We start from the raw sequence: 26843 nt of genomic DNA on the forward strand, positions 1-26843 counted from the left end.
CCTCACATCGGGGTTAGGACGTTTGGGAGGACACAAACCTTCCGTCTCTAGCACCCTGCACTGTCCTCTCTCTCCACATGGAGGTACACTGTGCAGTTAAAGTCCTGTGGCTGAACAGTCGGTGTTGGCAGAATTCTAGAATGGCTATTCCTCCTCATCCATGCAGAGTGAGAGACAGCTGTGTGGCACTTGCTTGTCCTGTGTGATCCCTGCCAAATCTAAAGAGCCCTATCTGACTCCTGCACATGTCATTCTAGAACCTAATGCTCAAAGTTCAAGCAGAGTTGCACATGGTTTAATGAAATGAGCAGGATGCTTGGGTCCTAAACGAAGGAATACTTGTTAAGAAATTCTCAAAAAACTTTAAAAACTCAGCAACTTCAAAGACCACAAAATAAGCTTTAGGAAAAAGAATTTTAAAATCTACTTTCAATGTTAAATATCTGACATATATACCCAGAACAGCAAAATGAAATTTCTTGAGATGACTCTATATCCTTGGGAATCTTGTTAAAATTTTCTGGGTATCACCTTTCAGCATTTCCAAGTCTAAAAACAAAAGTTCTGGGGCTCCTGGGTGGCTCAGTGGGCTAAGCTTCTGCCTTTGGCTCAGGTCATGATCTCAGGGTCCTGGGGTCAAGCCCTACGTTGGGCTCTCTGCTCAACAGGGAGCCTGCTTCCCCCTCTCTTTCTGCCTGCCTCTCTGCCTCCTTGTGATTTCTCTCTCACTTTCTCTGTCAAATAAATAAAATCTTAAAAAAAAAAAAGAAGAAAGTTCTTTGATTGTCTCTTCCAGCTATGGGAAAACCCATTAGCAACTCACAGGTACCCCTAGAGGACACACATGCACCCCGGTAGTGAGGCCACTGTGGCTATGGAAATTAGTGCTGGCCTGCGAGAAGCCCCTGGGCAGCCAGCTTCTGCAATGATCCTAGGAACTTACCCATCCACTAAAGTGAACTGGAATTTTCCAGGCTACAGACATTCAAAAATATCTTACTTCTGGTCTGAATATCTCACCTAGCCATCAGGTGTGTTTACCTCCACATTAGAAGGTATTTTTCCTCATGTTTGGGGCTGAAAGTGAGGTAGGGAAGAGTGATATATCATCTGATTTGGCCGGACACAGGGGCAGAGTATACTCAAAAGGGAACAAAAAACAGGAAGAGAGTATGGAAATTATATCAATGTGTCTCCACAAACTAGTCCCCTTTTAATCTTCACCACCACCCCATGACTCAGTGTTACTGTTATTTCATGGTTAGAAAAATGGTTTTTTCAAAAAGAGAAAAAGAAAAAAGAAAAATGAGGTTTTTCTCTTTGGATTTCCATAGACTGGGTGGCTTAAAACAATAAAAATTCATTCTCTCACAGTTCAGAAGTGTCAGAAAAGGGTCAGCAGGGCTGAATCCTTCTGGAGGGTCTGAGGGAGAAAACGTCCTTGCTTCTCCTACATTCTAAGAGTAGCAGGTGTTCCTTGGCCTTCTTTGACTTGTTGACACATCACAATAAATCTGTTGTACTCAGCCAACCTGACCTAAAGTTAGAAACACAGCTTCAGCCTGTGTGTTCTCTTTTTAGCAGATCTTCTGCCTCAGCAACACCTCCTTGGGCAACAGTCATAACTAATTCCTCATTAAGATCACCAGATGCTTGAGTTTCAAATACTTTCCTCTGGTTTTGGGAGAGTCCTTCACCAAATGTACAGCTGACGGCTGACCCTCCAAATGCCATGTTGCAACTCTGGCTAGATTATACGCCCAGGATAGTCCTCAGGCTTCTACCTGTAAACCACTATCTCTTGAAACCACAGCCACGAAGTATGAGGGACAAGTTTCATGTGTCGATCTCCTGGCTCTTAGTGCAATGTGCCATTTCAGCTTTTCAGTTTTCACAGGTTTTTCAAGATCAATGTCAGTGGCATATCATATATGCTGGTCTTCTGTGAACCCATCTTAACCACCCAAACCGGGATCTAGGAAACAGCCAAGGAAGAAATGCCTGTTCACCATCCAGCCTTAACGACACATCCTGAGATTCGGAGAATGCCAAGAGCACCTACCCTGAGGACAAAGTCCTGAGCAAAGAATAAGCAAAGAATGTCCTCTGACCATGACAAGAGGAAGTTATTTTTTTCAGATGAGAGGGGGAAAAAAAGTCTTCTGTGGACATCAACATCTCAGCAGTGAGCACGACCTGAGAAATCTAACAAGAAAGTGGAAAAAAAATAGTGGCTCTTCCTATTCACTTCTCTCACAATAATAATTACATCAATCACAGGTGCCTGTTCCTTGGTTTTGAATTTTCATCTAATAATATTTTCTGCTTCAATCCAACATCCTTTCTATGCTACTTGCCATTTTGTTAGACCTTGAATGATTAACAGAAGTTTGCCAGCATCAAGCATGAAAGGGTGCTAATCCAGGCAGTAGTTGGAGAGGCAGGATGTGAGGGCAGGTTGCCCCAGGAGATACAGAGAATGACTGTTTAATTAGTATTTGGTGCTTGGGAGAGGGAAAGGCAGCTTGAAGACAGGATTGGTGTCAAATTGAAGCACTCATTGGACTTTGCTAAGGAGTTTGATTTTACATGCAGTAGAGAACACAGACTTTTAGAGTAAGAAAATTATAAAAGAAGCAGGCAACAGGGAACATTGATGGACACCTGTCACAGGAGCCTGGGTGAGACCCAGTCTCCACCACGGCAGTGCCCAAGGACACTAGGGAAAGGCCAATTCAAGAGTTATTTAAGAGGAAGAATGAACAGAAATTGGGAACCTAATGGATGTGGGTATAAAGCAAAAGTCAATGACATTAGACAAATCATGGTACTTGCACTAAAATTAGGTATGTACACTCCTCTACCCAGAACTCTTAAATGACTTTCCTGAATCATGACTGACAATCTGGAACCCTCTGTTTTTCCTCACACTTTTCCATACTGAAGCACACGTACTGTTTTTCTACCAAATCACAGTCCCATGAACTTTCCTTTACTGACTTTATGGATTCTTCTTTCTCTTTTCTGTCCTCTAAGAGGGGATATCCTCAAGAATTTATCCATGGCTCTCTTTTAGTCAATCTTTCAATAAGCCAATCAACACGTATGGCCCCACATGGCCAGCCCTGTGCTTTCGCTTAGACTGAGGCCTCCAAATGGTTGCAAGCCTCTTAAATTTACATTGTCCAACTTCATCCTAAATTCAGCATATTATTATCTTTCCCTGAAAACTGGTCCCTCTATCAATTCTACTTTGTCCACAGTAAAACCATGTTTTCAGTCTCCCTAACAGGCAGCCTTGAAGCCACATTAATAATAAAAGAGCACAGATTTTAGAGTCCAATTCTGGGGTAATACAGACTCAACCAGCTGTTAATCATATGACTTTGGTCAAGCTAGTCAACCTTTCTGAACCTCTGCTTCTTCAATAGTAAAATGGGGGCAATAATACTTAACACAGACGAATGTCATAAAATATAAATGAGATCCTATGGGCAGAGGGCCCAGGCAGGCCCTGGCACAGAGTCAGAGTCCAACAAATGTTGGTTCCAGTCTCCTACGCTGCCTTCTTTCCTTCCTATTCAACAGCTCACCAACTTCTATCACATTCCCACTGTTGCGTGTAGATTTGCCCCTTCTTCTCCATGTCCACTGCAAGTCTAAACTCCATATTCCCAGGATGCCTGGGTGGCTCAGTCAGTTATGTGTCCAACTCTTCATTTCAGCTCAGCTCATGATCTCAAGGTTGTGAAATCAAGCCCTGCACTAGGCTCTGTGCTGGGCATGGAGCCTGTTTAAGACTCTTTTTCCCAGGGTGCCTGGGTGGCTCAGTGGGTTAAGCCTCTGCCTTCAGCTCAGGTCACGATCTCGGGGTCCTGGGATTGAGCCCTGAATCAGGCTCTCTGCTCAGTGGGGAGCCTGCTTCCCCCTCTCTCTCTGTCTGCCTCTCTGCCTACTTGTGATCTCACTCTCTTTCTCTCTGTCAAATAAATAATAAATAAATAAATAAAAACTTTAAAAAAAGAGTCTTTTTCCCTCTGCCATGCTTCCCTCACTAAAAAAATAAAAATAAAAAAATATTTAGCCCATGGGGCGCCTGGGTGGCTCAGTCGTTAAGCATCTGCCTTCAGCTCAGGTCATGACTCCAGGGTCCTGGGATCAAAAAAATAAATAAAATCTTGAAAAAAAATACATTTAGCCCATACTTCATGCTGCCATGTTCATATTCCTAAAACACTGCTCTTATCCTGTTTGATATATGTGATATAAAAAGTTGGGTACTTAAATAAATGTTTCTAAGACATGTGTACAGGTATATGTGAGTGTGTTTCTTCACTCATTTGTTTTCCTTTGACTTATGTGAAACAGAGGTTTCTTGCTGCCTTCCACTTCCTCAGTCCTCTCCTACAAAGATGAACTCAGGGATGACCAAACAATGAGCATTCAGTCAATGCCATTAGCCCAGGGATGAACAAACCTGTTCCTAGAACATTGCTCAATTTATAGCAACTTATTTTCTAGAAGAAACAAAGTTCACGGATTCACAAAATTCCAGAAAACAGCAGTAGCAACAGGAAAAGCAGAATTATTTTGGAGGAAAGTCTTTGGCCAGGTGAAAGCCATGATAGAAAACAACGTCTTACTGACAGTAATTATAATGACAACACCGTGAGAACTTAAGGTGATGAAGAACATGCATGGGAACTATAAAATCCTGTGAGGTAGCTGCCAGGGGCCAGGAAGGCAGAGCGATGGGGAGCAGTCATTTAATGGGTATACAGTTTCAGCTCTGAAAGATGAAAGATGAAAAGGAGATTGGGTTACGCAACAATGTGAATCTACTTAGTAGTACTAAACTGTATTCTTAGAAATGTGTAAATGGTCAATTTTACATGTTTTTTAATGATTTTTTTTTGTTTCTTAAAAAAATTGTGAGAAAAATCCTAAAGATCTGAAGGCGTGTGCCTTAGCTAGGGGATTAATAAAACAGGAAGGAAAGCATCCCTAGATTCAGGCATGCCCTCTTGTTATCAGGGTCTACCTGTTATCAGAACCTATCTTTGTCTCCGTCACAGAGATCCTACATTTAGATTTCCTCTCTAGCTGCTTGACTTCCCTACCAGACTAGAGGTTTCCTTAAAGCAGATTCTACCTCTTTACTACGGCATCCCCAATACCTAACACAGTGTGTGGCACAAAGTCACATTCCATAAATACTTGTTAAGAATGAATGAATGAATGAATGAATGAATGAATGAAGAGCAAGGCACTCTATATATAACTTCTTTAAAAAAAAAGATTTTATTTATTTATTTGAGCAAGAGAGAGCACGAGAGGGGAGAGGTCAGAGGGAGAAGCAGACTCCCCACCTAGTAGGAAGCCCGACGTGGGACTCGATCCCAGGACTCCAGGATCATGACCTGAGCTGAAGGCAACTGCTCCACTAACTGAGCCACTCGGGCGCCCTATATATAACTTCTTTTCAGAGTGCTTCCCGCATATTGTTAACTCATGGGGTACAATTCTATGTGGTAGGTATTATGATTATTCCCATTTTACATAAAAGTAAACAGACACAGAGAGGTTAAGGGTCTTACCCAAGATCACACAACTAATAAGTAGTGATGCTGAGATTCAAATCAAAGTAGTCCTACTCCAGAGCTATGCTTTTAGCCACTCACCACGCTGCCATCCAGTAGATGAGGAATCTGAAACACTGGTCAACGGAAAGCCCAAAGTCAGACTGCTAGTAAGTAACGAAGCCAGACCATACCCTATCTGCTTTCAGGAAATAGTTAGAAATAGACCACAGGGGAAAGCCTGATTGTCTCTATGTCACTAACACCGTCATGGCCTTCCAATAAGAGCAGAAAAGCCACATTTTCAGGGCATCTGGAGTTCTTCACTGTGTATGTTTATGTGCTTGTTCCTTCCCTCCGATAGAACCTAAGGCCTCCAGGGTAGACATCATGTCTCATTCTGTTATATCCTCAAAGCCTGCCATAGTGTCTGGCACAGAGAAGACATTTAAATAAGAGTTTATTGAAAGGAGTAAGAGAAGAACAATCTGAAGCCAAGCTACCATACACATATGGCAACAGATCAATGTCAAAATTCCATGCATCTGTAAGTCTGTGAATTCCTAATGCTCTTAGAAATATAATTTCCAAAAAATAAATAATTAATTTAAAATGCTAAAAAGAGAAAGATAACTTCACCTCTTCTAAACTCGCCATTCGACCTCATTATGTTTATTATCCCTGCAGAGTAGGTGAGTATGGTCAGAGAGTTGAGCAAAGACTGTCCAGTCTGTAAGTCCTCTGTACATTTCATGAAAGCCCAATCAAATAAACAAACAATGATCATAGTGAATATTTACAAAGAAGCAACTTTTGTAAAGTTCCAGACCATCCAACCCAAATCTAGAAGTAGAGGTAAAAATCTTGAGTTGAGCATAGATTGGCTCCAGGTAAACCTTGCCTGGCACAGACAGACAAGGAAGGGCTGGGGAGGCAGAGGGCTATGAATTTCCTAAAATCTCCTGCAGAATTTTGTGTCCTTACACATTTGTGCGTTTTTCTGGGGGAATGATCCATAGCATTCATTACAATCTGAAAGAGCTATTTGACTAAAACAACAAAGTCAGAACTATGGCTTTAGTATCTTTGCTTACCTGTTGTAGCAGAGTATATCCATTCTAGGCACCAAGTAAGAAAGAACTGTAATGACTCCGTGATGTAAACTGAAGACATGCTTCAGAGTCACCTGGGTGGCTCAGTAGGTTAAGCCTCTGCCTGGCTCACGGTAGGTTAAGCCTCTGCCTTTGGCTCAGGTCATGATCTCAGGGTCCTGGGATCGAACCCCACTTCAGGCTCTCTGCTCAGCAGGGAGCCTGCTTCCCCCTCTCTCTCTACCTGCCTCTCTGCCTACCTGTGATCTCTCTCTCTGTCAAATAAATAAATAAAATCTTAAAAAAAAAAGGCAGGCTTTAGGGGTCCTTATGGATGGAGAGAGTGAGAGAAAAGAGTTGAAATGTTTGAAATATCTAGTAACTTGAAAGATAAGAGAGTTTTGTGCAAAATTTGGTGCTAAGCTCCTAGTTACTTCTATTGCCCTTACCAGTGATTATTTTAGAAGGTGAACAATTTTTTAAGAAAGGAAGCTTGAATTAGATGAATTGGATGAGGAATAAGGAACAGGTCAGGCCGTGCCAATCTACTTCTCAAGACCATCCCACCACCTTTTACTAAAAAGCAAACAAAACTGTTGAAACACCACTCAACTTCGTTCAGTTATTTTTTCAGCTGAAATGTACATAAACCATCTCCAGTTCTTTTCTCCCCTCCCATCAAGCAGTAACCAGAACAAAATTATAGAATATTATAGTAGTAGAATATTATAAGTAGTAGGTGGAATAAAGATCAGTATTCTTTCCAAAAATGGCCCCAGGACCTGCAGGGAAGAGATTCGTAAGGCAACACAGCAGGAGAAAGAGAGAAAACCCGACGCTTTCCCACTCAGTGTTTCTCTTTACTGAATTTCCCTAGTTATTATATTTAAGTTTGGCTACTGGTCACATAAATACAAAAAGGTAAACAGTGTCACTCCACTCTCTTGAGAAAACTCCAAATCCTGTGTAATTACAAGCCGGGAGACAGATAACAGCAGGCGAGGGGTTAGAGACTTGTGTTTGCCTTTTTGTTATCACCTGTCGAAATTTGCTGGGAAGGTAAGAAAACAGTGCTGTTTATCTGGATTCATAGCAATCTCTAACTCCAACTTTTGGAAACGTCAAGGTTTGACTGTGACCGTGTTGGCAGAGTCTAATAAATTGCTTTGTAAATGAAGCAGACAACACTGATTGATTATGTTTTACAATACGCATTAGTAAAGAGAGAAAAGGCTTTCTTTCCCTAAATTAAACCTTAGGCCTCTTCTGCAAGAAGAAAAATTAGGTCAACTTATATACAGGTTGGCCCTGATACAGGATACATAGATAATATTATACCCTGTACACATGGAATACAAAATATTATGTATGCAGAGTTGCCTGTGTATACAGACTCTAAGAACATCCTGTATAAGGTGTTAGAGAGACAATGAAATATGAAATGACTATGTCTGCACCAAACTGTCAGCATACAAGAGACGAACTTGGATGTGAGTAGAACCAGTAACACAGATTAACTTGATAATTTAAGCCCCTCAGCTTCGCCTTTTCCTTCAAGTATCTGAATGAACCAGATCAGGACAATCTCTATGCTGTGTGTACCATCTACTGAGTTGCTGTTACAAACACCTGGACTGTGGGAGAGATGGTTCTCTTCAAAACAGGATACATTTCATAACTCTTGAACTGAGTCATCACTACAGACAAAGAAATCAACATGGAACCCAAATCAAACCAGACCCACTCCCTGCTATTAGACAGACAGATCATTCAATGGAGAAAACATTTCCTGAGTCTGAAGACTCAAGTGTGGTTTATGAAAGTGCTCAGAAGACCACAGCAGCAGGCAAGTACTGATATAGACAAGTACTGGCATAGGAACAAAAATCAAGTTGACCAGATGATCCAGACACTTAAATGAGAATTTCCCAATTAATTTCCCAATTCTCTAATAATTGAGTACATTTTACTATTCCAATAATTGTACAACACTCGATGTTTTATTAAGTAAAAAGAAGAAGTAATACATATTAGATTTAAAGATGCAAAGTCTTTCCCATGTTTTAAAATATTGTGTGTAACTGATTAGAATTTGGCATGGTTCCTACCTTAGTCACTTTCTCTAGAAACCTAATCCAGTTAGAAATATTTCGTAAAAAATAATTTACTATCCAGAAAGTTTTCCTGTTTCCAAGATAAGAAAGCCTGTTCTGCTATCCCAGCAGGCAAGGGTTGTTTAAGTTACTAGATAACAAAGTTGTTATTGATTCTATTATTTTTACTCTTCCTGATTCCCTCCAGTCCGAAGGGAGTTTGTTAGACCAAGAATGATTTTATAAAAAGGAGTCGTTATTTTTGTTGTAACTAGCCTCGTTGTGACAGATGGGATCCTAGTGTTTTCTCACTGCCCTTTACTCAGGAGCTAGGAGCACAGAAAGCAAATAACCAAGAAACCAACACACTCATAGTAATCTGGATTTCTCAGCGCTGAGCCAGAGCACTTGGAAATCAAATATTGGTCTCCTTCTGAATGCCCCTTTTAGCCTGTTGTTGTTAACCCGTGTAACATTCCCTTATCACATGCTCATGTGGGCAGAATTAAATGGAATTAGCCACAAATTATATAAAATTCATTTACCTTTAAAGGAAGCTATTTGGTTATGTTCAGTGTAGAGAGAATATGGCATTAAGACACAAGTTATAATGGTACTGCCTAGAGATGAATCAATTTGCTTTGGTTTTATTGCCTCGCTTTATTTGCCCTTACGTGTTAGCTACTGTAGCTGGAAAAGCTCAGCTCAGCTTTGCTGAGCCCACAGTGGAGCCACACACATTAACATCCCAAGGAAAGTCCCACTGCTTCCAAAGAGCTCAGGGGGAGAGGTATAATGATAAAGCAGATCATGCTGAACCTTTCTAAATGTTCAGTTACTTAAAGCAAAAATGGACGTGTAAGACAGAAGGAAAACCTGAAAAGGTTCAGGATTTGTAACCTACTGTGAAAATGTCCAGGATTTGTATGTGGTTTGCCCATGTAGAGTTTCAAATAACATGCTTTTCTGCATGGACTTAGGCATTTTCCCATACATTTCCTCTATTTAAACCTTACAACAACCTTGTGACATAGAGAGGTGTGTTATTATTTGAATGTTCATGCTTAAAGAACGTTTGTTCTTTGAGAGCACCTATGAGTCTCCATCTATCAAGTAAATTATAGCTCAAGGGTTTGTTTCCTGTTGTTGTTCTCAATTCATAGTGTTTAAGAGTGACCTTGGCTAGGGTGCCTGAGTGGCTCAGTGGGTTAAGCCTCTGCCTTCTGCTCAGGTCATGATCCCAGGGTCCTGGGATCAGGCACCCCCCACACCACCCCAACCCCGCATCGGGCTCTCTGCTCGGCAGGGAGCCTGCTTCCCTCCCCCACCCCCCCCACCCCCGCCTCTCTGCCTACTTGTGATCTCTATCAAATAAATAAACTCTTTTTAAAAAAGGAACTTGGGTACAAGTAAAATGTAGATTCCCAAGTCTCACTACGTCCCACATAGGGTTATTCAGTAGGTCTGAGAGTAAGCTACTTACATTCTATAAGCATCTTATTGATTTTAATACACATAGTTCATGAATCACACTTCCAAAAACAATACCCTATGAATCTCTGTTACTTCATTGGTTAGTAGAAATCTGTACCTTGTGGGATTTGCTTAAAGGTGTTACAATATGTGATTGGAGAAAATACACAAAATAAGTTTCTTCAAATACGGTTTCTCTCTGTACAACAATACCCTGTTGGCAGATAAGACATCTACCATAGGAAGAATTACTAATAGGAAAATTCAATGAATTTGAGACCACGGTCAAACAATCTGCCTTTATTTTCATTACTGCAGGAGACGGAATGATTATACCCTACGTAGAGCTGACTCCCCCCCTTTAATCCACACAGATTTCTAATTTTAACACTTCTCTATTGGTCTTAAATTCAAGGGATATGCAGAGGAATCACTTTGACAGGGGCGTTTCTGGATCTTTCCAAAGAAGACCAGGGTTGCACACGACCACCTTCCTTATCTGGGAAAAGCAGGAATGGAGCAGGATTCTGGGACTGCTCTGACCCAGACTCCAGAACTGCTCCCTTCCTTCCCAAGCCACTTGAGGGTTTATGATAATAGTCTCATCTCCAACCTGGAAATGGAAGAACCATGGAAAATACAGTGGGGGAGTGCCCTCTGGCTATAAGACATTGCTTGGATGCTGAATTCCAGATCTCCTGGGATAGAAACAGTGTATTCAACTGTGGTTAGTTCACATCCCCCCCCCCTTTAAATCTTCTCTTCAGGGCTTTCTTGGATTAAAGGGGAAGCCCTGTATCTCCCTCACACCTGTTTCTCTCTCTGGGTGTACGTGGAGGGCTGGCAGGAGCAAGTGCCATCCAGTGCTCCCCACCTCCTCTACCCACTTAAAGCAGAGCCCCACTTTGGGGCCCATTCCCTTAAAAGACAGGGAGTTTCTGAATATACCTTTCTAGGTCTATCGGCCTGGCAATGCCCTTAAACATGGACTTGTGGTAATAGTTCTGCCATTCTTCTGGCTGCATTAATGATCCATAGTTAGATACTTATGGATGCATTAAAAGCAATACTGGGGGAAAAAAGGAAGACTTGACCGTTTTTTCAGTGCCTGTGCAGAGCCAGGGACTTTAGACATTTTGTCTAATTCTCACAAAAATAATTTTTTTAAAATGTCTTCATTGTCTACTACATAGCGAGACAGGATAGTGTCGCATCTAAAGCCAGATCTCCTCAGCTTGGATCGAGGCTGTGCGATTCTGGGCAAGTTACCTAACGTCTTAATGCCTCAGTGTACTGCACAGCAAAATAGGAATAATAGGACCTACCTCATGGGATTTTAGTGAGGATTAGCAAATGTGCCTCTGCCTGGCTCCCCGTGTTTGCTGCTGTTATTACTATCTACAGTGGGTGTACTTTATGGGGCAGTATATTGTTTCCATTTTACAAATAAGGACAGAGAGGCTAAGCGGAGGTATATAACTTGCCAGGGACACACAGCTTGTGCGGGGCAAGGTTAGATTTGGAAGATGGGTATATGCAGCTCCTAAGAGTTTCCCGTGTTATACCAAATCCAGAACACATTTCTTCTACTGAGTTTCTGTCACTCCAAGAGATTGCAGACATCCATATATACAGGGCCATATAGCAGCATTTATTGATTAAAGTAAATATTACTAAAAATATTTGGCCTGACAACTAATAAACCATGTGAAATGCGGGATGGTTCAGGAAGGCAGCTGGAATGGCCAGGAAAGGTGAGTCAAGCCTCCTTTGGGTTCCTGGAAGTAAGGAGAGTTTCCCAGGAGAACAAAGGGTTAGTCATAGGAAACAGTCAGTGATAGGAGGAGGGGTAGAGGAAAAAAAGAAGGGGGGGGAATTTCAGTGGAAGGAAGAAGCTGGTGATGAAGAAGAGAAAAGAATGGCCAGGACTGGGGTTTTTTGGGAGAATGCACATTTGGATGATAGGACAGAGATGGGAACCTGGGAAAGCCAGCCAAAGGGATGGGAACCACAAGGGCAGCCATGGGGATGCCTGGAGAAGAGCAAGCAGGGGGCCTTAGACACTCTGGAATGCCAACTTCCTTTCACACTTTTCCTTTCAGCTGCAAAGTAAACTAAGGGCCTCAGGATTAAACAAAAACAGGTGGAAAGAGCTGGTGTCTGCCAGCCGACTCCTGTGAGAGAGGACTGAGCAGTCGGGCAAAGGGGCAGTGCACAGTCCTGGATACACAGAGTCTGACCTGCTGCCCCTTCTACTCCTCTCTCATGCTAAAGAGAGCCAGCGAGGTCGAGGACAAGACAACTGACCAACTAATTTACATTTTCAGCCTGGATCTACCTACACACAATGGGGGATGGTGCTAAATTTTCTGGAAAATAATTTTAACTGTCCATTTTTGTTAGTTTGCCCCATGAATGTGTGGAAAGCCTTTGATTCAAAGTCTGGAGTATTTTTCTTTTTCTTTCTTTTTTTAAGATTTTATTTATTTATTTGACAGAAAGAGATCACAAGTAGGCAGAGAGACAGGGAAGGAAGCAGGCTCCCTGCTGACCAGAGAGCCAGACACAGGGCTTGATCCCAGAACCCTGGGATCAGGACCTGAGCCGAAGGTAGAGGCTTTAACCCACTGAGCCACCCAGGCACCCTTGGAGTTTTTTTTTTCTGAACGTTACCCTTGGCCCTCTCAGACCTAGGTACCAGACTCAGGAAATCCTGGAGGCAAAGGAGAGAAGAAGGATTTGCCCTGGGGAAATAAGAAACAGCTTAAGTGCCCATTGAAGGAAAGGCTCAGGGCGCTCTGGTGGCTCAGTGGGTTAAGCCTCTACCTTTGGCACAAGTCCTGATCTCAGGGTCTTGTGAGATGGAGCCCTGAGTTGGCTCTCTGCTCAGTGGGGAGCCTGCTTCCCCCTCCCCACCCCCCCACCCCCCACCCCCGCCTGCTTCTCTGCCTACTTGTGATCTCTGTCAAATAAATAAGTAAAATCTTTTAAAAAAAAAAAAAAGGAAGACTCGTGTACAAAAATTCAAAGTTAACTACGGAAGGAGTAGTCTCATTACTTACAGCACATTGTTTGCTTTAGTGTTCCCACTCAGGATATAGTGTAACTTTTATTTTTAACAGCAAGTTAATTATAAAAACAAATATGGTCTAATAAATTAAATTCCACACAAAGTCATTATAAACATATCTTTGGAGTTAAGTGAGGTTCATCTATGATTTCTTCCCCCTTGGAGTGGAATACAGTGGCTTAAAAATTCTTACCACCAACTTAAATTCAGCCCTTGGCATGCTTGGAAGACTCAGCCACTGACCAAGAACAAGATAACCTGTTCTCGGGGGCGCAAACTGTGTCTCCAGAAGGGAAAGGGGGAAGAGAGCAAGCGAGGACCTCCAGTATCTGCGAGGGCTATCAAGACGTCCTGCTAATAAACGACTTTTTCACTGTCCACACTATAATTGGTTTACAGCCTTTTTTGTTTATTTATCCATAAGAGCTGCTGTTAAATGGCTCGGGAAGGCGCTCGCCTAATGGCTCAGTATCGCTCCTGAGCCTGTGGGAGGCGAGAGGGGCGCAGGCGTCAGCGGGGATTTGAAGCGGAAACGCATTTCACCTGTAATGGACTTGGCGATTTTATGATACCACGAACTATATCCACAGCAGAAATACAATACACGCTCTTGCTCAATGGAAGGTTGTGCGGGGTGCGTTTTCTATGGCTATACGTTATAATTAGCCAATCCAAAAACCCTGTTGGCTTTGTCCCACCGTAATCAATGGCTGTTTGACTCGTTTCCTGGGTCACTTGCTTAGGTAGTGAGCAGCAGACAATGCTAATTGTGAAAGTGAGAACGCACCTCCACGGAACACCTTCTGCACGCCCGCCCCTTCCCCCACGTTTTTGTTCAGTCCGGGGCTCCGGGTTTTTATTTTACCAGAGAGCGCGGTAGGCGGATTTGCTTTCTGCTGAGCGCCTCTTTTCTTTCTGCAGGGCCGAGCAAAAATATTAAATGCGAGCAAATGAAGCATCGAAATGGAGACCAATTTACAGAAATGTGCAATTAGACGAGAAGTGCAAAATAAACACTCTGTGTCGGGGGTGGCGGGGAGGCGGGGAGCGAGGGAGGAGGGGGGCAGTCTGCGGACTGAGTCCGGAGTTGCCCAGGGGGGAGGGGAAGAAGGGAAGAGTTGGTGGGGAGGAAGGTGGCCGATCTTTGTCCCAAGCGGAGCTCGCCGCCGGCTCATAACCGCGTCGCCAAGTCAACCCGCAGCGACTTGGCAGATTATCTCCGAGGGTCAACACGCTGCGGCCGGGCAACCCCCCTCAGGCCCTGCCTGCTGATCGATGCGGTCACTCGCGGCCGGGCGATAGCGTCTGGTCCTCCGCAGCCGCCGCCAACAATGGATTCATTGACGCGGACGCTCAGAGATTAAGTGCGCGCGTCCCACCGCCTTTTTCTCCCCGGCCCCTAGGGCCGCAGGTGGCCCTTTTCCCTGAAGAAATCGCCGGAACTCCCCCACACCTAACCCGCTTCCCTCAGTCTCGAGCGCGGGCACCAAAAAGGCCGGGACTGCGTGCGTCGCCGCCCAGGCGCGGGCCACGGGGTGCTTAGCACTTTTCTAAACGCAAATGCTGAGTCCGCACCTGCGTCGCACACGGCAAGGGATCTGCAGAGGAAGTCCAAATTCCCAACTGGTTTTGGGGTTTTAATGAAAAAGAGTATTTCAGAGTAGCGCACTCAAACCGTATGCATTTAAAACCCATATTTCCACAAGGAAAAAATATATTAAAATCTTCCTCGTGAAGGGCTGGCTGTAGTCTCTGGTTTGGCAAAGCCAGATTGCGGTGATTTCCCCTTAATGATTCCTGGTGGTTCACGTCCCTCTTGCCAAGGCTTTTCTGCAAATATGTCCAATTTTCCTAAAACCCTTCATGTTGCTTTGAGGAATCTGGTCCTTTTGGCAGGACCTGGTCCAAGGCCACTTAGAACGCCCTGGGCAGAAGGGTCGGCTGCGTTGGTCATGTCCAGGCCACGGCTTGGGTGCCACTGCGACCCAGAGATAGTCTGTCAGAATCGTCTGGTCTTATTTAATCGTCCTATTTAAATGAGGGCCCCAGAACACCCAGAAGTTACCGAACCAGTGGAAGCCCCAGATTGACGCTGTCAGAAAAACGCAGCGTTTTAAATTCTTTTCTAAACATTTCCCTCCTCTCTCGGACCTGCCTTATTTCAGTCCGACGCTGGAGTACGGGTTCTCCAGCTGACAGATCCGGGCTGGGTGTCAGGATCCGTGGAAAAGCCATTACGGATCTGGAAACCTCGTGCCAACCCGTCCCCTCCTCCCGGCCACAAGGGGTGACGCTACTTTTCCCCGCACCACAGCCGCCACATTAAGAAACTGCACTGAGTTGGCCAAATGAACCCCAATTTCCCATAATCAAAATTAAAATGTCCTTCAGATTAAAAAAAATTAAAAAGCCACCGTGAACGATTCTGAAATTACAGTTTACACTCCAGAAGTCCCCCGCGCACGGCCACAGATTTAAAAAAATGCAACATGCTGAAATCTTTATGTAGTTACCTCACTGACATCACTGTGATTGTGTACAAATTTCATAAACAAAATAAGACCAGCTGCTTCGGACCTACAGAGGTTGGGTCTGTAAACTTTTTTGACCGTATACCCTAACAGTTAAAGAGAAATTTCAATACACAATCTCGGCATAAGCATATTTATAAATTATATTAATCGATACATTATCGAACAAGGAAAATAGATCAAAGTATGATGAGACTATATTTCTATAACTGAATGTAAATCTTCATATTTTCATGGGTGTTCCACTTTACACAGCCCTGCCAGCTGCGCATACAGGTGCGTGCGGTAAACTCAGCTGAGAGAGAAAATTGAAACAAATGCAGGTGCTCTTGGGTACCTGGGCCTTGCTTCTTAAGGCAGTCGGCCAGGCCAATAATGGCCCCAGGCTGAGCCACGTGGGGCACAGCGGAGCCTATGGCGCGGCGGCCGGCCCGACAGTCCCCGCCGGTGGCGGGTTCCCTCCGTGAGCAGAGCGGAGCTGTCAAAGCGAGCAAGGGTGGCGCCGGGAGTGGGAGAGCTGCGCAGCTTCAACTCGCCGGCTCCAGCTCCCAGCTGCTGGAGTCCAAGACCCGGAGGCAGCCATGAACAGCGAGGAGCAGTACTACGCAGCTACGCAGCTTTACAAGGACCCGTGCGCGTTCCAGCGGGGCCCCGCGCCAGAGTTCAGCGCCAGTCCCCCTGCGTGCCTGTACATGAGCCGCCAGCCCCCGCCGCCGCCGCCGCCCCCGTTCCCGGGGACCCTGGGCGCTCTGGAGCAGGGCAGCCCCCCCGACATCTCCCCATACGAGGTGCCTCCCCTCGCCGACGACTCCGCGGTGGCGCACCTCCACCACCTCCCCGCTCAGCTCACGCTCCCCCACCAGCCCGCCGGGCCTTTCCCGGATGGAGCTGAGCCAGGAGCCCTGGAGGAGCCCAGCCGCGTCCAGCTGCCTTTCCCGTGGATGAAGTCCACCAAGGCTCACGCGTGGAAAGGCCAGTGGGCAGGTAAGCCTGGCTCCCCACCCCCTTTGTCCTTACCCGCTCTCGAATGGGCTGCCCCTACCTCCAAACCTCCCCAGGACCCTCCACCCGTTCGTGTTCCCAGCCCCTATGGAGCACCCTGGATCAGACTAAACTACATAGGGAGCCCACTAGGCCATCCTACAAAAGTGCCTTTCTGGTCTCATTTGGAGCGTCCTTTCCACTCATCTCTCCCCCTGGGAACTTAAACCCTTCTTTCCCTGTACACCGAACTTCAACAGCTGCGCACCCGCAGAAAGCTAAAGCCTGGCCGAGCTCCGGGCTTCAGACCCTCTGGATCCTCCTCCCCTGGGGGATCCGCCTGGCCAGGACTTCGCGGAGTGAGCGTCAGAGAAGCCGAGCAGGGCTCTGGGATGCTTCCGACCCGGGCCTGGACACGCCTTTTGAGTCCCGGGCCCCCTCTGGCCTTGGGAGCCTTCATTACAGGAATGCAGGCAGTCTCCCCGTGGATGCAGAAAAGCAATAAAGACAAACTGCAGCCAAGTTTGCTACGGCGTTCGGCAACCCGGGTTTCGGAGGCTGGAGGGCGGGGGGCGGGGGTACTCACCGCAAAACCGAGACCTGGTTGCTCAGCCTGGGAGACAAGCCGCTGTGAGAGGCGTCTGCGATGCTAGTTCACTTCTGAACACACGGAAACGTTCCAAAGGGTCTCCCCCGCGCTGCTTCCCAGCAAGTAAGTTTGAGGAAGGAGATGCCCTTCTTGCACAGCCGGTTCAGAGAGGCGTGAGCACTGGATCCCCGTGGCCCTAGGCGCCGGCGTGTCACCGAAGGCCGTCCCGGGAGTCCGGAGGCTGAGACGGGGAGCGGCCCCCAGGCCCCTTCCCCGCCGCGAGCTGGCCGCGGGTTCCGACCGCTACACAATGTTATCGCTTCCTTGCCGCGGCCACTTGTGGTCACACCTGCATGGCGCGTAGCTGGCTTTTCTCTTCCTTCCAGTAGTCATGGGGTAGGGAGAAAGAGCCTCAGGAGGGGGCGCGCCCCCCCAACCCGAGTCCCGTCTGCCCCCGGTGCAGCCCGGCGAGCCTTGTGGGGTTCGGGCTCGCCCAGGGTCCCCGGAGCTCGCCTCTCCCCCTAGTTCACTTTCTCGCGAAGGCCGGGTGTGAGGAGCGGGCGGGCCCGGGTCTGGAGTCAGGACAGGGCCAAATTCGGCACCAGTCATCTCCACGTAGGCCGCAGCCCAGGGGAAGAGGGGCGCCCGACGCTGTCCGGCGCCTCTGCGTACTTACGCCGCGCGCGCGCGGCCGCCGCGGGAGGCTGGGGAGTCTTGGGAAATACGGGATTCTTGGGAGGCGGGAGGACCAGGTCCCTCCACCCAGGGTGGGGGCTGAGGACGCGCATTTCCGGCATTCCCGGCCCTCCTAGGGAGGCCCCACCTGAAACATTCTGAAGCCGGGTAACTTCCCCACCCTACCCTGCTCTGGTGGAGCTTGGGCTCGGGCACACCTAAGGAGCCAGATTGTAAAATCCGATGGAAAATTGGCGGCCTTGCCCCGGGATGGGGGGAACCTCGAAAGGCTGACCTCAGGTTGCAGAGTCAAGGGAGAGGCCTTTGCTAGAGCCCTCTGACCTGCTACAGTGCAGCCCCGGGGGAAGGGGCCAACCCCCTTTCCTGGACGCCGCCTGTAGGGTGCTTCTGCGGCCTAGAGGTCCTCCCCGAAAACTCTGGAACGAGCAGAGCTTCAAGCGTCATGAACGTGCCTGCCAACTCCTAGTGGGGTTTCAAACCCCTGAGGAGAGTAACGTGGTCAAAGGGCTTCCATTGTAGTAAAGATATGAATACTAACAACAAAACTACAGGAACTTTTGAAAACATCGACCTAAAAAATGAACCGCATAAGCCTCGCTAGTGGCCTTGTCCCTAAACCAGCCTCACCCTGCGCCTTACAGAAGGGCGCAGACGTGGGGACTCTTGACATCTCCATACCACCACCAACAGCCTTCATCCCCTGCCAACTTGTCCTGAGCAGAGGTTTCCTGAGGTAGTGGACCCTGTCCCAGTGTCTCACAGCACCTCCATGACCCCAGCAGAAGAGGGCCAGAGCCATAGAAATTGTGGATTGAATTTAAGAATCTCGGAGGGCCTTTTTAACTTTCCTATAAGGCTCCCTTGCTTCTCTCCCGTGCCCAGAAAAGCTTAGAAGTGTAAGCCTCTGGAGATGCTCCCCAGGACTCCTCTGCTGACTCTGGCCCAAGCCTCAGCCTTGGGTTCTGGGCACCTCGTTTTGGCCTGGGAGGAAACCCTCCTACCCAAACACACCTGTACTAGCTTTTCAATTCCCTAAATCTTCCTAAAAATCACAAGAGAAATATCCCAGACTCTGTCCTAAGACAAGCAGACTTAGGCATCTTCCTAGAATGTTGGAACTTAACTCCACCGCAGGGTGCAGTCGGTCAGTACCAAGCAGAAAAGGCAAAAAAGCTCAAGGCCTGGAGCACAGCGGCAAACAGCAGGTGTGCGGCGATAATTTGAGTAATTGGCCAGCGGTTTCTTCCTTGCCATCCGGGTTTGGAGCTAGAATGCCTGAGCCTTTGAGTACCACTACCGCGTCCTCCATAGAGCTCTCCGTTCCCAGTGGGAACCCGACCCCTGAGGCTCCCCACTCACCTTTCCAGCATTTGGAGCTCAGGACGCAGATGTCAGGGCTGACAGGGTCATTCCGCAGGGCCCAGAATCGTTTTCGTTCTTCTCCAGGGCAGAGATCCAGCGGAGATGAAAACAATTATAGAGAATTATAGAGAATTTACCAGCTCTTGAGTCGGGGATGATTATGACAATATATAGAGAGAGATAACACATGGTTAGATGTGACAATATATGTCATAAGCTCAGCGTTCTTATTAGCTCAAGGTTTTTCACAATGAGGGTTGCACTTATAAGTTGATCGTGAAATCAGTTACCTGGGCCAAGATCTTTTTTAGAAAACAAAATAGTAAAAATAGTTTATAAAAACATTTTTATATATTTACTATTTACTATATATATTTACTATTTACTATTAATATGTCTATTAATAGTAAACAATAGTTTATAGCAAATATAGAAAAATAATTAATAGTAAACAGTAGTTTACTATATAAAAATAATAATTAAGTAGTCAAAGTTTACTATTAATTATTTTTATATGGTAAACAGCAGTTTACTATTTTTAATAGTAAATATTTAATATTTTAATAGTAAACAGTAGTTTACTATTAATTATTTTTATATAGTAAACTACTGTTTACTATTAATTATATATATTTGCTATATATATGTGCTATATATTTACTATTTACTATTAATATACCTTAATAGTAAACAACAGTTTACTATTAATATATTTTTAATATATTTACTATATACTATTTACTATATATATTTACTATTTTTATATATATTAATAATAATAAACAATAGTTTACTATTAGATAGTATCATATGTGGTAAAGGTTGGTTTTATGTCCAGAAATTTTTTTTAGTGTTCAATAATTTATCAGTTGCGTATGTCCTGAATTTTTTTGTGTCAGTTCTATGTCAGTGTGTGAACTAGGTAGTGATCTGAAATGTATTCTTACTGTGGATCATCATTAGAAAGCTGTGGTTTTTAAAATTCTTACATTAAATGCATTTGTTGCCTTTGTACAATCCAGTAGGTTTAGATAGCTATTGTGCGCACATTTAAATCACCATCAACCCAAACACTGGCCAGGAGAACCCACTGAAAAGTCACTGGTTGACAGAGCCCAAGACTTGCTCACAGAGAGAGCCTGAGGGCACGCACAGCTTTGACCTCCAAGAAAAGGCGACCTTGGGCCCCTGGGTGGCTCAGATGGTTAAATGTCTGCCTTCAGCTCAGGTCATGATCCCAAGGTCCTCAAATGGAGCCCTTAGTCGGGCTCCCTGCTTGGTGGGGAACCTGCTTCTCCCTCTCCCTCTTACGCCCCCCCTGCTTGCGCTCTCCCTCTGTCAAATAACTAAATAAAATCTTAAGAAAAGGGAAGAAAAAAAGAAAGGAAAGCAAAGAAAAAATAGGCAACCTTTACTAGAGAAGGGCTGCAGGAGCCCAGGCTGAGCTCTGGGATAGGAGGTTTGCGCAGGGTCGTCGGAGTACCTGGGAGGACCAGGGCTCCCAGGGTTGGGGCTGAAGTGTTGGGCTTCGGGGTTGGGGCAGGAGCGGCCAGGGTCCAGGGACCCCACTCACGTGCCCTGTTGCCCACAGGCGGCGCCTATGTTGCAGAGCCAGAAGAAAACAAACGGACACGTACTGCCTACACTCGTGCGCAGCTGCTGGAGCTGGAGAAGGAGTTCCTATTCAATAAATACATCTCGAGGCCCCGCAGGGTGGAGCTGGCCGTCATGCTGAACTTGACCGAGAGACACATCAAGATCTGGTTCCAAAACCGCCGCATGAAATGGAAAAAGGAGGAGGACAAGAAGCGCAGCTGTGGGCCAGCGGCTGGGGGTGGCACGGATGCTGACCCGGAGCAGGACTGTGCAGTGACCTCCGGTGAGGAGCTGCTGGCGCTTCCGCCCTCGCTGCCCCCCGGTGGTGCTGTGCCGCCCGCTGTCCCCACAGCCGCCCGAGAAGGACGCCTGCCGCCTGGCCTTAGCACGTCACCGCAGCCCTCCAGTGTCGCGCCCCTGCGACCTCAGGAACCCCGATGAGAGATGGGAGCTCCTCCTGGCCAGCCGGCTTCAACCACTGGGAAAGAGGGGGAGCGGTGGTCGGACCCTGGGTGTGGACAACCAGCCCTGGCCCCGGAGCTGTTCAAGGAGCCAGGAACTGCCTTGGCCACCCCGGACGGAAGGGGAGAACTCGAGTTCTCAGGCGCCTGTGCCAATTGGGGCGCCTTGGGGAGACACTGGCAGACCTTCTGGAAGGAGAAGAAAGGTTTTCTGTAATACCTGGAGCCTCTTCCGGTGATATTGTTGGACTGGCGACATCTGCTGCTGCTGTGCAGGTCCCAGCACTCCAGAACCATGGACCTCTTTAGAGAAGCCAGCTCTTCAAAAGACCACAGAAACTACAAGCTAGAATGCTCCCCAACACACTGCAGGCGAGCTAGATGGAGGACCTTCATCTGTCCTGAAACAGAGCCAGTTTTACTCAGGCTTCCGCCTTAAAGCTTAGAAATAGTTGAAAGGAAACTTCTAAGGTTTCAAAGACCTAGTGAAATCGATGCCCATGAAATAGAGTAATTCCTCCTCCACTTCCTCCTCCTTTGTCTTCCTTTTCCTTTTTTAAAATTCTTTTTAGCGTAGCCTCAGACTTCACCAGCTCACCTCCTTCTGTCTGCATCTCTTTCCTCCAAAGAAGAGGACATCTTTCAAGGGTGGCTTGGGCAACAGCAGAGCTGAAATATAAAGGTCTTGCCAGAGTCCCTGTACATCCAGAGGGCACTTAGGAGATGAGTCTAGAGCAAGGGATTTGGGGGGGGGGAGATACCCCCCACGCACCCAGCCATCACTAAACTGAAGCTATTTGGAGCTTTCTTTTTAGGATGTGGATTTGGTTGCTAGTCTCAGGACAGGACAGGCTGTATGAAAGGCGAGCAACATGGCCTGACCCACCTTGGGAACTACTCACAGAGATGGTATGATTCCTACACCTTTAGAAATGGTGAACATGTACGTGGTTGGGGAGTTTGAAAGCTGGTTATTTTTATTTAAAGTTATAAAATTACCTAAGAGTTCTTTACAACCAGGTCTGTAGTTTCCACATCAGTGTTTCAGGGTCCGGGCCTTGTGTTCAGCTGGTGTTTGTGGAAAACAATAAATATGGATGACATGGAAAAGAAACGCAAACTGATTTCCCTCACTTTGTATCAGATTTTCTTGCCATGCAATGATTCCCTTTCTTTCTTTCTTTCTTTCTTTCTTTCTTTCTTCTTTCTTTCTTTCTTTCTTTCTTTTTTCATTAAAGCAGCATTTATTTCCTTGGTACTAACCAGGGAAGAGGGGGCAATTTGCTTCAGAAAAGTCTCCACCCTAGGAACCCCGAGGCCAGCAGTGTTTTGTATTAGGGGCAAAGAGGCCCTGACTTAGTGGGCTTCCGATCTCTGGGGCCCCCTGCCCCTCCCTCTGCTGTGCACAGAAAGACACCACTTGAACGCTCCCACCCTTGCGGGCCATTGCCTCACTCCCAGCGAAGAGAGGGCAGGGCTTGTTGTTGTTCTGTCGTTGGTTTTGCTGTTTTTGTTTTTTGAGAGAAAGAAACTGAGTCCTAATGCCCCACCCAAGTAAAGGAAGCCCCATTGACCAGAAAGGGGGACTTTCTCATCAATGAGATACCTCACTGGGGAGACGATGACCTTGCCAGGCAGCTTTGCCACTGGGCTCTGGAGTCGAGCAAATCTGCCTTCACACCTGTGTCCCTCAAATACCAACCGGTGACCTTGATAAAAATTATTCAAATTCCTGTGCCTCAATTTCCCTATCTGCAAAGTGGAAGTAAATACTACATCACAGAGTTGTGAGATTGAAACCAAAGAACGTATGAAGAGTGTTGATTGTTTTGTTTTTTTAAAGATTTTGTTTATTTATTTGACAGAGAGACACAGTGAGAGAGGGAACACAAGCAGAGGGGGTGGGAGAGGGAAAAGCAGGCTCCCTGCGGAGCAGGGAGTCTGATGCGGTGCTGGATCCCAGGACCCTGGGATCATGACCTGAGCCAAAAGCAGATGCTTAGTGACTGAGCCTCCCAGGTGCCCTGCTTGTAAAGTGTTTAATTCACTATCTAGAAATAGTCATCCTTCCACATTGTTTTATGACCATCATTCCTTTCGGAACCAAGCCAGGAGTGGCTGCTACAGAGATTCCACTGGGTCTCCTGCCAGCCCTAAAGCCCCTCTCCTTTGACAAATCCCCACGCTGTCGCTGTTAACGTGACTTGTTCATATAACCAGTGAGCCTTAACACTTCCTAGTTTTTTGACTTCCTCATAAATAAACTCTTCTGATTTCCCACAGCAACCTTCCCTAGGTAAGTGAAACTGTCCTCCTTTCACACAGGGGAAGCTGATGCTGGGTGGGGAGGGCTGGCCGAAGCGCAGCCACCCAATTGGTGGAGGCGCGGAGACTCGTCTTCGGAGGCCAAGGAGGGTGCCTGGGCTCCAGAACAAACCAGACTCCCTCCCTGAGGCTCACATCCCAATCTCGCGCGCTGCCCCGACTGCGCGGTGGCCTCTCCGCGCGGGCTGAAGAGTTCGCCAACCCAAAGAGAAGTGTGAGCTTGCGGGGCCGAGGACCCAGGTGTCCGCGCAGGGGCTGACTCTGTGTGGTCTCCAACTGCTCAGTACCAGGTTCCGGATCTCCAGGCTTCGCTGAGAGCGCAGTTCCGCGGCTTAACTGCGACTCCGAGACCTGCTGCCAGAGCGGAGGCTCCCACGGAGAAGCGCTCCAGCTTTCAAGTCCCTGTGCCGATGGCATGCAATCCAGAAAATTTAGGGTATTCTTGAGCTAATCACTTAATTATCTGTTTCCTCTTCCATAATATGGGCTCAAAATGGGATAACTTGGGATGATGTCTTTGAAGTGTTTATTACGGAGCCTGGCGCCTGGTTGCCAGCATCGGCGGTCGCGTGAGGATGGTGGCAGTGGCAGAGGGGAGCTGATGTTGCCAGTAAAGGCCAGCCTTCCACGGAGACCCAGGGAGACAGCACAGAGCGCAGCCCAGCCGGCAAGATGAGCCTGAAAAAGAGGAAGAACGAAGGACGAGCTCCCGGGTCGAGAGAGCCACTGGGTACTTCACCGGAGCGGCGGAGAGGGGGCGGAGGACTTTGTCACCAACTCTTTTGGCCTCTCTGGGCTAGGTCAGACCCCACAGGGCGACCCACGTAGGGCTCACGGCGAATCTCCAACTGTGCGTGGCCACCCTCGGCCAAATGCAGGCGAACCGTGGGCCCGAGTGGCGGGGGCACTTGGAGCCCCAAGCCCAAACCCACGCACAGAGCCTAGTCTCCGGAGCGAGGAGGCCGGTAAAGATGAGATCTCCCAGGAGCCCATAAACAAAACAAAACAGCCAGCGGGGCCTTGAGAAGGGCCTCTTTCTGCCAATCAAGGGATCTTCAGGTCCCAGAACTCCTCAGGTGACCCTGGTACCTGCCTCTCCGTAGCGCTGTCAGCCTCCCTCTGCCCTTCCGGCTGGGCATGCTTCTGCCCGGGAAGGGACAGACACCGGGAGCCTTCGAAAGCTCTCGGGGAGATTGTTCTCGGCGGGGAAGATGAGCTACGGGAACTCCGCACGCAGTTCCCTCGCGCAAGTACGCGCGGGTCGGGCGACAAGACCACAGGACCGCGGGGCCTCTGTTCACCGCGCAGATCAGCAATCCCACGGGCGTCCGCCCGCACCTCCGCGCCGGTCCAACCCGGAAGATCATCCAAGGGGGAGCCACAAGCCCTGCCAGGCCCCGCACCTCCGGAATCTACGACCCAACGTGAGTGGAGCGCCGCTGCGCCCTGGTGGCGCCGAGATGAGCGCTCCCTGCGCGCGCGCCTGCTGCGGCAGGGTCCCCCAGCCCTCGCCAGAAGTGCCCGTCGGGGATTCGGAAAATTCCGCACAGAGCTCCTCACCACACGCACTCCAAGCCACCGAGAGAGTGGGAGCTGGGGTGGAGAACCCAGAAACGCACCCCGCTGTGTGGGCGGGAGCCTGAACTACCGGACTTCTTGTGAATAGCGCCGTGATCACACGGTGCCAGGTATAGGGCACAGCAAACAAAAATCTCTTTTTCTTCTGAAATATGGTTCTTCCTGTCAGCTTGCTAACAGTTACGTGACGAAGTTCTCACCTTAAAAGCTAAATTCATACCGTGCAATAATAATGCCTGAAAGTTGGGATTTTCAGGATCTGCCTATAGTTCTTCACAGATTGGATACCTGTAACTCGCTTGGACCTTTCAACCCGGGACTGGTGCCCGGATGCATCCGGCAACATTTATTGGGCTCTTACTCTGTGCTGCGCACCTCTGAAAGTCCTACACGTGCTCGCTCTGGAAATGCTCACAGTTTTAAAAAATCGAATCACTTCTCCTGATGGTCTCTGCGGTCATTGAGACCAAATTTCTCCTTTTGAACCACAAGGGCTGTTTTGTTTTCCCAAATTAATTTTTGCCACCTTGGTCTGGCGCCGTCACCCTCTGGAGATCTCCTCTTCAGTGAATTCAGTTCAATGCATGTAAGTTCCAATGAAACTGAAGCTTTGCCCTGCCCTTTCAAGTTGATGAAATCTACCCGTTCTTATACTTCCATTCCCTCATTCTCTCCCCTCTTTTCTTTCTCCCTAGATCTTTGGGTCTATGTAGGTGTGGTGTGTGTCTTAGAGTGAGTCTCCCTATCTTTGCCTGTTTTGGTTATGCCTATGTATGTTTGTGAGACTATGTTTAGGGCGCGTCTTAAGTGGGTTTCAGTGGTGACACTGGTCAATGTGTGTCTGAGGACCAGAGACACCCTCCTATATACTCATTTTTTTTTTTCTGCCCAGCACAGCTGTCTCCCAAGTGTCTGAAGACATCGCTACTATTGAAAACTGTCCACTCAGGGGGCACCTGGGTGGCTCAGTGGGTTAAAGCCTCTGCCTTCGGCTCAGTCATGATCCCAGAGTCCTGGGATCGAGCCCAGAATTGGACTCTCTGCTCAGCAGGGAGCCTGCTTCCCTTCCTCTCTCTCTCTGCCTGCCTCTCTGCCTACTTGTGATCTCTGTCAAATAAAGAAATAAAATCTTAAAAAAAGAAAAGAAAACTGTCCACTCAGGTAACAGTCTCAGTTCGTTGTGTTGACACAATGTCTAAAAGCAGGAAAAGCTGTCTGTACACAGCTTGGAACTTTGATGGAGTCTGACTGATTGCTAAAGTGTGGTATGAGTGCATAAAGAATTAAATTTTTTCTTTCTAACAAAAATCTCACAACTGAGGTCTTTCATACTCCAATAGTAACATCTGGGAACCCTCCCAAAAATATAAGTAGTAAGAAGGGTCAGAAGAGGGAAATTCTGTGTTGACACTGAATCA

At 47.2% G+C, this 26843-nt stretch overlaps 1 protein-coding gene and 1 long non-coding RNA gene across 4 annotated transcripts in view; one reads left to right on the plus strand and one right to left on the minus strand.

Moving 5' to 3' along the window:
• The window catches only part of LOC123925289, a 104793-nt gene extending 85614 nt beyond the window's left edge, over positions 1-19179 (minus strand). For all 3 annotated transcript variants that reach the window (XR_006814941.1, XR_006814939.1, XR_006814942.1), the window contains exon 1: positions 17405-19179. This is a non-coding gene — a long non-coding RNA (uncharacterized LOC123925289). The remainder of the gene's footprint in view (positions 1-17404) is intronic.
• On the plus strand, positions 16271-22660 carry PDX1 (pancreatic and duodenal homeobox 1). The gene is made up of 2 exons (XM_045978541.1): positions 16271-16821; positions 21057-22660. Exons 1-2 carry the CDS (start codon positions 16419-16421, stop codon positions 21500-21502), a joined length of 849 nt encoding a protein of 282 aa, XP_045834497.1. The 5' UTR covers positions 16271-16418; the 3' UTR covers positions 21503-22660.
• Positions 22661-26843: the final 4183 nt, after the last annotated feature.

This window comes from Meles meles, chromosome 14, assembly GCF_922984935.1.
Source record: "Meles meles chromosome 14, mMelMel3.1 paternal haplotype, whole genome shotgun sequence".
In the NCBI taxonomy this organism is placed as follows: domain Eukaryota; kingdom Metazoa; phylum Chordata; class Mammalia; order Carnivora; family Mustelidae; genus Meles; species Meles meles.